Genomic DNA, 10,578 nt, shown 5'->3' with positions numbered 1-10,578 from the left:
TCTTAGATATATACAAATAAAGCTGATCACACAACAGTTTGTTAGAATTGAATAGTAAGACTAGATTTTTTTAATGGAGCAAGCTTCGTGGCACATCAGACCTAGAGACACTGACTCAACCATTATCAAGAAGTTGGTTTCCAAAGTTCTCTCTTAATTTTAAAATTTTCTGTATATCTGTGTGTTAGGCTAAAGTTTGATTAAGAGAAACATTAGACTGATAGACTTCTTTTATTATTAAGTACTGTATAATGTTTTGTACAGTTATATGTGTACATACCTACAAGCAAATCCTATTCATGGGAAAGGCATTCTAAATTTATTAACATATGGTACCCTGTATAGTACTTCAAATCTCCCTCAAAAAGTAGGGTTAACATATACAACAAGACATGAAAATTAAGAATTTATGGAAAGTCAGGGATCGACCTCAACAAGAGATGACCACCTGCCATACACTCGAGTATATACAGCAAAATAATTATGATTTGAATAATATGAATTCTCAGTCCACATCTCTCAGCCAGTAATGCTTTCCTTTTGACTGTATACATGCAAATTGTGTCATTATATACAATTTAAAATAAGAACAGGAATGGAAAGGAAAACAAAAACAAAAATTCTACCTTAATAAAGCACAAATACTGTATAACACCATACATCTTTACCGTATATTTAAGGATCATTTGTAAAGCTTCAAACATGGCTCTCCACTTTTCAATGGATAATTACAAATCCTATAATGAAAATGCTGTATATAAAAAAAAATCATATTAACTTGAGGATTCACAGAATTTAACAAAGCTTTGCATATAGAGGACTCCTGCCATGTGCACATGGAATTTTATATGCATACATTTCATATTTGCAACATGTGTGTATTTCACCAATAATGAGATGTATGTACACATGAGCATACAGTATATAAACACAACTCCATATGCACACATATAAAACATACCCAAATACTGAAGGTATGTGTACACATAGATATACCTACATGTACACATACACACTCAAATGGATGCAACTAGGCATGCACCCATGCTTGCATGTACATTGTAAATGCAAATTAATATACAAACATTTGTACCCATACATACACCCAAAATTGCACATGCAACCAATGCATGCATACATCCAAGTGTATATACATTCACACATGCACAACTAATCACATAAAAATCAACACATTTGAACAAAACTATACTATACTGTAGGACAAATACAAGCTTATATAGCCATGCTCCCAACATCTAAATATGACATTTATATCACAATATGTAAAGTTCTTTATCTTAATAACAAACAATGTTTATAAAATATTGACTTACTGATATTCAGAGGTCAATGAAAAGCTATAATATAGGTACATTATTAATATTCAATTCTCAGAAAGATGCTATAATATGGATCACTAACCTTGTAATAAACAAGGAAAAATACCTAACTACCATATAACAAGAGACAGAAGTAGATTAATCTTGAAGATGTTAAGATTTTATCAAGACCTGAAATGAGAATTCTGGGTATGCCAACAGAAAAATTATTGTCCTCTCATGACATTCTTGTAAATGTTCTTGCATCAAGCTAAATAATTCATTTATTGTTCCACTGATCTTATCCTAGAGTTGAAGGGAATCAATTTAGTTGAAGAAAAAAGCTTTACATGGGAAATTCACCTATTCCCTTTGTTGTAACACTGAATTTCATACATGTCAAAAGATTTACATTTTTCCATATGTTCTTCCACTTTCTTCTAATTCTCCTAATTGCTTATTCTCTCAATAACCATTATTTAAGCAGTCTCAAAATGCATTTAATCTACTCCTGCAAAGCCCACTGTGCCCTCAATGGCCTTGATAAGCTTCTCACGAAGTTCATGATATGACTGGTATGGAGGCAAATCCAGTCGATTAAAGCTGAAAATTAAAATTTTCATTACCTATGTATACAAATGAAGTATTATGATAATTTAGTATATACTCTTCAATACCTTTTTGATAATATACTACTACTAAGAAAACAATCTTTTAAATGCCACAATAAACGATGACAATTCCAATCATAATATTTCTACTGTACTGCATGAAAACTTTGAAGATAAGTTTGAATTAACACTATTACATTTAAGGGCACATTCAATATTTTTAACATTGAATTTCTAGACAATAATTACCATGTATGAGAACGAGGATAGTTTTTGGTTTCTCCCCACATCTCTATAGTAAACAGCTGTGGTCCATTGCTGCCATACAGTTCCTTAAACCCATTCATGGGAACACGCGAAGTACCAGTAACAAACTGTAGCAGACGAGCTCTCATTTCATTTGTAAAAGACAGAACTACCTGTAAACAAGGTTTGTGGGTAAAACTGAATTATTGTCAAATGAATTCAAAGTGAATAAGTTTCTCAAGACATATTTACTCCAGATTGAATTACAGTAAAACCTCAATATAAAAGATCCCTTCATAACAGATTTTGGATATAATGGACAAAATATTTGACTGAACAAATGTTCAATGCACTGGATGCAGTCTACTGTATGAAAATTTTGTCCATTTCAGTAGTGTGTGTGTCTGTTAAGCTTGCTACATATAGGACTGTGTCTGCTGAATTGGCATTTTGATACAATAGGGTCTTGATTAAACAGACACCCCCTCCCCTATTTGTCCATTATACCAAAGTTTCACTGTATAGACTTGAGAAATGTACATTATTCTTACTGAATCAGCTGTTTTTTTTCCACCAAGGTACAGTGGCCAAAGATGGAAACTCATTTACAATCATTCGGTCAACAGCCAACTACAATTAGAAAACACCTTATCTCCTTAACCTATCCCAGCCCATCATAAATACATATGTAAAAACTATACATGCATTCACTCAATATCATGAACATAGGTAAAACATGTTGTGCGAATGATAAGAAAGAGATGTTTGTGGATGTTATGAATGAGAAGAGGCTGGATATCCTGGCTTTAAGTGAAACAAAGCTGAAGGGGGTGGGTGAGTTTCAGTGGAGAGGAATAAATGGGATTAGGTCAGGGGTTTCTAACAGAGTTATAGCTAAAGAAGGAGTAGCAATAATGTTGAAGGATAAGCTATAGCAGGAAAAGAAGGACTATTATTATTTATTTTATTATCACACTGGCCGATTCCCACCAAGGCAGGGTGGCCCGAAAAAGAAAAACTTTCACCATCATTCACTCCATCACTGTCTTACCAGAAGGGTGCTTTACACTAGTTTTTAAACTGCAACATTAACACCCCTCCTTCAGAGTGCAGGCACTGTACTTCCCATCTCCAGGACTCAAGTCCGGCCTGCCGGTTTCCCTGAATCCCTTCATAAATGTTACTTTGCTCACACTCCAACAGCACGTCAAGTATTAAAAACCATTTGTCTCCATTCACTCCTATCAAACACGCTCATGCATGCCTGCTGGAAGTCCAAGCCCCTCGCACACAAAACCTCCTTTACCCCCTCCCTCCAACCTTTCCTAGGCCGACCCCTACGCCGCCTTCCTTCCACTACAGACTGATACACTCTTGAAGTCATTCTGTTTCGCTCCATTCTCTCTACATGTCCGAACCACCTCAACAACCCTTCCTCAGCCCTCTGGACAACAGTTTTGGTAATCCCGCACCTCCTCCTAACTTCCAAACTACGAATTCTCTGCATTATATTCACACCACACATTGCCCTCAGACACGACATCTCCACTGCCTCCAGCCTTCTCCTCGCTGCAACATTCAACACCCACGCTTCACACCCATATAAGAGCGTTGGTAAAACTATACTCTCATTCATTCCCCTCTCTGCCTCCAAGGACAAAGTTCTTTGTCTCCACAGACTCCTAAGTGCACCACTCACTCTTTTTCCCTCATCAATTCTATGATTCACCTCATCTTTCACAGACCCATCCGCTGACACGTCCACTCCCAAATATCTGAATACGTTCACCTCCTCCATACTCTCTCCCTCCAATCTGATATCCAATCTTTCATCACCTAATCTTTTTGTTATCCTCATAACCTTACTCTTTCCTGTATTCACTTTTAATTTTCTTCTTTTGCACACCCTACCAAATTCATCCACCAATCTCTGCAACTTCTCTTCAGAATCTCCCAAGAGCACAGTGTCATCAGCAAAGAGCAGCTGTGACAACTCCCACTTTGTGTGTGATTCTTTATCTTTTAACTCCACGCCTCTTGCCAAGACCCTCGCATTTACTTCTCTTACAACCCCATCTATAAATATATTAAACAACCACGGTGACATCACACATCCTTGTCTAAGGCCTACTTTTACTGGGAAAAAATTTCCCTCTTTCCTACATACTCTAACTTGAGCCTCACTATCCTCGTAAAAACTCTTCACTGCTTTCAGTAACCTACCTCCTACACCATACACTTGCAACATCTGCCACATTGCCCCCCTATCCACCCTGTCATATGCCTTTTCCAAATCCATAAATGCCACAAAGACCTCTTTAGCCTTATCTAAATACTGTTCACTTATGTTTCACTGTAAACACCTGGTCCACACACCCCCTACCTTTCCTAAAGCCTCCTTGTTCATCTGCTATAATATTCTCCGTCATACTCTTAATTCTTTCAATTATAACTCTACCATACACTTTACCAGGTATACTCAACAGACTTATCCCCCTATAATTTTTGCACTCTCTTTTATCCCCTTTGCCTTTATACAAAGGAACTATGCATGCTCTCTGCCAATCCCTAGGTACCTTACCCTCTTCCATACATTTATTAAATAATTGCACCAACCACTCCAAAACTATATCCCCACCTGCTTTTAACATTTCTATCTTTTATCCCATCAATCCCGGCTGCCTTACACCCCTTTCATTTTACCTACTGCCTCACGAACTTCCCCCACACTCACAACTGGCTCTTCCTCACTCCTACAAGATGTTATTCCTCCTTGCCCTATACACGAAATCACAGCTTCCCTATCTTCATCAACATTTAACAATTCTTCAAAATATTCCCTCCATCTTCCCAATACCTCTAACTCTCCATTTAATAACTCTCCTCTCCTATTTTTAACTGACAAATCCATTTGTTCTCTAGGCTTTCTTAAACTTGTTAATCTCACTCCAAAACTTTTTCTTATTTTCAACAAAATTTGTTGATAACATCTCACCCACTCTCTCATTTGCTCTCTTTTTACATTGCTTCACCACTCTCTTAACCTCTCTCTTTTTCTCCATATACTCTTCCCTCCTTGCATCACTTCTACTTTGTAAAAACTTCTCATATGCTAACTTTTTCTCCCTTACTACTCTCTTTACATCATCATTCCACCAATCGCTCCTCTTCCCTCCTGCACCCACTTTCCTGTAACCACAAACTTCTGCTGAACACTCTAACACTACATTTTTAAACCTACCCCATACCTCTTCGACCCCATTGCCTATGCTCTCATTAGCCCATCTATCCTCCAATAGCTGTTTATATCTTACCCTAACTGCCTCCTCTTTTAGTTTATAAACCTTCACCTCTCTCTTCCCTGATGCTTCTATTCTCCTTGTATCCCATCTACCTTTTACTCTCAGTGTAGCTACAACTAGAAAGTGATCTGATATATCTGTGGCCCCTCTATAAACATGTACATCCTGAAGTCTACTCAACAGTCTTTTATCTACCAATACATAATCCAACAAACTACTGTCATTTCGCCCTACATCATATCTTGTATACTTATTTATCCTCTTTTTCTTAAAATATGTATTACCTATAACTAAACCCCTTTCTATACAAAGTTCAATCAAAGGGCTCCCATTATCATTTACACCTGGCACCCCAAACTTACCTACCACACCCTCTCTAAAAGTTTCTCCTACTTTAGCATTCAGGTCCCCTACCACAATTACTCTCTCACTTGGTTCAAAGGCTCCTATACATTCACTTAACATCTCCCAAAATCTCTCTCTCTCCTCTGCATTCCTCTCTTCTCCAGGTGCATACACGCTTATTATGACCCACTTCTCGCATCCAACCTTTACTTTAATCCACATAATTCTTGAATTTACACATTCATATTCTCTTTTCTCCTTCCATAACTGATCATTTAACATTACTGCTACCCCTTCCTTTGCTCTAACTTTCTCAGATACTCCAGATTTAATCCCATTTATTTCCCCCCACTGAAACTCTCCTACCCCCTTCAGCTTTGTTTCGCTTAGGGCCAAGACATCCAACTTCTTTTCATTCATAACATCAGCAATCATCTGTTTCTTGTCATCTGCACTACATCCACGCACATTTAAGCATCGCAGTTTTATAAAGTTTTTCTTCTTCTCTTTTTTAGTAAATGTCTACAGGAGAAGGGGTTACTAGCCCATTGCTCCCGGCATTTTAGTCGCCTCATACGACACGCATGGCTTACGGAGGAAAGATTCTTTTCCACTTCCCCATGGACAATAGAAGAAATAAAGAAGAACAAGAGCTATTTAGAAAAAGGAGAAAAACCTAGATGTATGTATATATATATGCATGTGCGTGTCTGTGAAGTGTGACCAAAGTGTAAGTAAAAGTAGCAAGATATCCCTGTTATCTAGCATGTTTATGAGACAGAAAAAGAAACCAGCAATCCTACCATCATGCAAAACAGTTACAGGTTTTTGTTTCACAGCCATCTGGCAGGACGGTAGTACTTCCCTGGGTGGTTGCTGTCTACCAACCTACTACCTATAAACGTATTAATTCAAGGATTATGAGCAGTAAAATAAAGGTTGGATGTGAGAAGTGGGTTATAGTAAGCATTTATGCACCTGGATTATTATTATTATTATTAAAATCAAGGGGGAAGCGCTAAACCCGGAGGATTATACAGCGCCTAGGGGGGATGTGGAAGGCATTCAGGCTTAATTCGGGGAACTGGAGCACAGATCCAATTCCCTAAATCAAGAGCCCCTCACCAACATCAAGGAACCTTCCTTGAGGGGATTATGCACCTGGAGAAGAGAGAAGTATAGAGAGAGAGATTTTGGGAAATGTTGAGTAATTGCATGGGGAGTTTTGAACCAAGTGTGAGAGTACTTGTGGTTGGGGATTTTAATGCTAACATGGGAAAAAAATGCTGTGGAGGGAGTAGTAGGTAAATTTGGGGTGCCAGGGGTAAATGAAAATGGGGAGCCTTTAATTGAGCTATGTGTAGACTAGTTGTAGCTACAGTTCGAGTAAGAGGTAGATGGGATAAGAGGAAAATGGCAACAACAAGTAAGAGGGAGGTGAAAGTGTATAAACTAAGGGAGGAGAAAGTTCGGGTGAAATATAAGCAACTATTGGCAGAAAGGTGGGCTGGTGCAGGTATGAGTAGTGGGGGGGTTGAAGAGGGTTGGAATAGTTTTAAAAATGCAGTATTAAAATGTGGGGCAGAAGTTTGTGGTTATAGGAGGGTGGGTGCAGGAGGACAGAGGAGTGATTGGTGGAATGATGAAGTAAAGGGTGTGATAAATGAGAAAAAGTTAGCTTATGAGAGGTATTTACAAAGCATAAGTGTTATAAAAAAGAGTAGAGTATATGGAGAGTAAAACAAAGGTGAAGAGAGTGGTGAGAGAGTGCAAAAGGAGAGAGGATGATAAAGTGGGAGAGGTAGTCAAGGAATTTTAATGAAAATAAGAAAAAATTTTGGAGTGAGTTAAACAAGTTAAGAAAGCCTAGGGAACAAATGGATTTATCAGTTAAAAACAGAGAAGGGGAGTAGTAGATGGGGAGTAGTAGATGGGGAGATGGAGGTTTTGGGTAGATGGCGAAAATATTTTGAGGAACTTTTAAATGTCGACGAAGAAAGGGAGGCAGTAATTTCATGCACTGGCCAGGGAGGTATACCATCTTTTAGGTGTGAAGAAGAGCAGGATGTGAGTGTGTGGGAGGTGCGTGAGGCATTACGTAGAATTGAAGGGGGTAAAGCAGCTGGAACTGACGGGATCATGGCAGAAATGTTAAAAGCAGGGGGAAACAAGTATTGGAGTGGTTGGTATTTTTGTTTAATAAATGTATGAAAGAGGGGAAGGTACCTAGGGATTGGCGGAGAGCGTGTATAGTCCCTTTATATAAAGGGAAGGAGGACAAAAGAGATTGTAAAAATTATAGAGGAATAAGTTTACTGAGTATACCAGGAAAAGTGTATGGTAGGGTTATTATTGAAAGAATTAGAGGTAAGACAGAATGTAGAATTGCGGATGAGCAAGGAGGTTTTAGAGTGGGTAGGGGATGTGTAGATCAAGTGTTTACATTGAAGCATATATGTAAGCAGTATTTAGATAAAGGTAGGGAAGTTTTTATTGCATTTATGGATTTAGAAAAGGCATATGATAGAGTGGATAGGGGAGCAATGTGGCAGATGTTGCAAGTATGTGGAATAGGTGGTAAGTTTGAGGCTCAGGTTAGGGTGTGTAGAAGAGAGGGAGACTATTTCCCGGTAAAAGCAGGTCTTAGACAGGGATGTGTAATGTCACCATGGTTGTTTAATATACTTATAGATGGGGTCGTAAAAGAAGTGAATGCTAGGGTGTTCGGGAGAGGGGTGGGATTAAATTATGGGGAATCAAATACAAAATGGGAATTGGCACAGTTACTTTTTGCTGATGATACTGTGCTTACGGGAGATTCTAAAGAAAAATTGCAAAGGTTAGCGGATGAGTTTGGGAGTGTGTGTAAAGGTAGAAAGTTGAAAGTGAACATAGAAAAGAGTAAGGTGATGAGGGCATCAAATGATTTAGATAAAGAAAAATTGGATATCAAATTGGAGAGAAAGAGTACGGAAGAAGTGAATGTTTTCAGATATTTGGGAGTTGACGTGTCAGCGGATGGATTTATGAAGGATGAGTTTAATCATAGAATTGATGAAGGAAAAAAGGTGAGTGGTGCATTGAGGTATATGTGGAGGCAAAAAATGTTATCTATGGAGGCAAAGAAGGGAATGTATGAAAGTATAGTAGTACCAACACTCTTATATGGGTGTGAAGCTTGGGTTGTAAATGCTGCAGTGAGGAGGCAGTTGGAGGCAGTGGAGATGTCCTGTCTAAGGGCAATGTGTGGTGTAGATATTATGCAGAAAATTCGGAGTGTGGAAATAAGGAGAAGGTGTGGAGTTAATAAAAGTATTAGTCAGAGGGCTGAAGAGGGTTTGTTGAGGTGGTTTGGTCATTTAGAGAGAATGGATCAAAGTAGAATGACATGGAGAGCATATAAATCTGTAGGGGAAGGAAGGCAGGGTAGGGGTCATCCTCGAAAAGGTTGGATGGAGGGGGTAAAGGAGGTGTTGTGGGCGAGGGGTTTGGACTTCCAGCAAGCGTGCGTGAGCGCGTTAGATAGGAGTTAATGGAGACAAATGGTATTTGGGACCTGACGATCTGTTGGAGTGTGAGCAGGGTAATATTTAGTGAAGGGATTCAGGGAAACCGGTTATTTTATATAACCGGACTCGAGTCCTGGAAATGGGAAGTACAATGACTGCACTCTAAAGGAGGGGTTTGCAGTTTGGAGAGATATATTGTGATTTTTATACGTATATACTTCTAAACTGTTGTATTCTGGGCACCTCTGCAAAAACAGTGATTATGTGTGAGTGAGGTGAAAGTGTTGAATGATGATGAAAGTATTTTCTTTTTGGGGATTTTCTTTCTCTTTGGGTCACCCTGCCTCGGTGGGAGACGGCCGACTTGTTTAAAAAAAAAAAATATATATGTTATACTCCATTGTATAAACATGTATCATGCTGAAATAAAATTATTATTTTTTTTTTTTCAACAAACCGGCCGTATCCCACCAAGGCAGGGTGGCCCAAAAAGAAAAACAAAAGTTTCTCTTTTTAAATTTAGTAATCTATACAGAAAAAGGGGTTACTAGCCCCTTGCTCCCAGCATTTTAGTCACCTCTTACAACAAGCATGGCTTAAGGAGGAAGAATTCTGTTCCACTTCCCCATGGAGATAAAGGGAAATAAACAAGAATAAGAACTAGAAAGAAAATAGAAGAAAACTCAGAGGGGTGTGTGTATATATATGCTTGTACATGTATGTGTAGTGTGACCTAAGTGTAAGTAAAGTAGCAAGACGTACCTGAAATCTTGCATGTTCATGAGACAGAAAAAAGGACACCAGCAATCCTACCATCATGTAAAACAATTACAGGCTTTCATTTTACACTCACTTAGCAGGATGCTAGTACCTCCCTGGGCAGTTGCTGTCTACCAACCTACTACCTAGGATTATTATTATTATTATTATTATTATTATTATATTAACTTGCCAGAAGTGAATGAACATCATAATTCAAATGATCTTTGAAGCTGCAACATCACCACCCAGCCTCCCAAACCCTTGCCCTGTACATCCCACCTAGGAACTCTAAGTCTTGCCAAACAGTTTCCCTGAACATTTAATGTTACTATACAGCCTCTCCTCACTTAGCGATGTACTCTGACTAGTATGTATACTTAAATAATGTACATATATTAAAGCTGATTTCCTCTATTCTGTTTATTTCAATATACAGTACACTACTGTATAAACACTTAAAAATAAAGTGGTACCTCAAGTTACG

The 10,578-nt window shown here is 38.4% G+C and overlaps 1 protein-coding gene across 3 annotated transcripts in view; it reads right to left on the bottom strand.

Annotated features, from left to right (window-relative positions):
* Positions 1–218: 218 nt before the first annotated feature.
* The window catches only part of Nedd4 (E3 ubiquitin-protein ligase Nedd4), a 101,805-nt gene continuing 91,445 nt past the window's right edge, over positions 219–10,578 (bottom strand). For 2 of the 3 annotated variants that reach the window (XM_053778057.2, XM_053778059.2), the window contains 2 exons: positions 2,180–2,349; positions 1,707–1,922 (listed from right to left, as the gene is read on the bottom strand). In XM_053778057.2, the coding sequence (XP_053634032.2) occupies positions 1,820–1,922; positions 2,180–2,349 (273 nt within the window). In that variant the 3' untranslated portion in view covers positions 1,707–1,819. Of the gene's footprint in view, positions 1,923–2,179; positions 2,350–10,578 lie in introns of all 3 variants that reach the window. The other variant, XM_053778058.2, reaches the window with a different exon arrangement.

Source organism: Cherax quadricarinatus, chromosome 22, assembly GCF_038502225.1.
Source record: "Cherax quadricarinatus isolate ZL_2023a chromosome 22, ASM3850222v1, whole genome shotgun sequence".
NCBI lineage: Eukaryota > Metazoa > Arthropoda > Malacostraca > Decapoda > Parastacidae > Cherax > Cherax quadricarinatus.
Note: the sequence above shows the minus strand (reverse complement) of the source record. Positions and strands in the feature narration are given on the sequence as shown.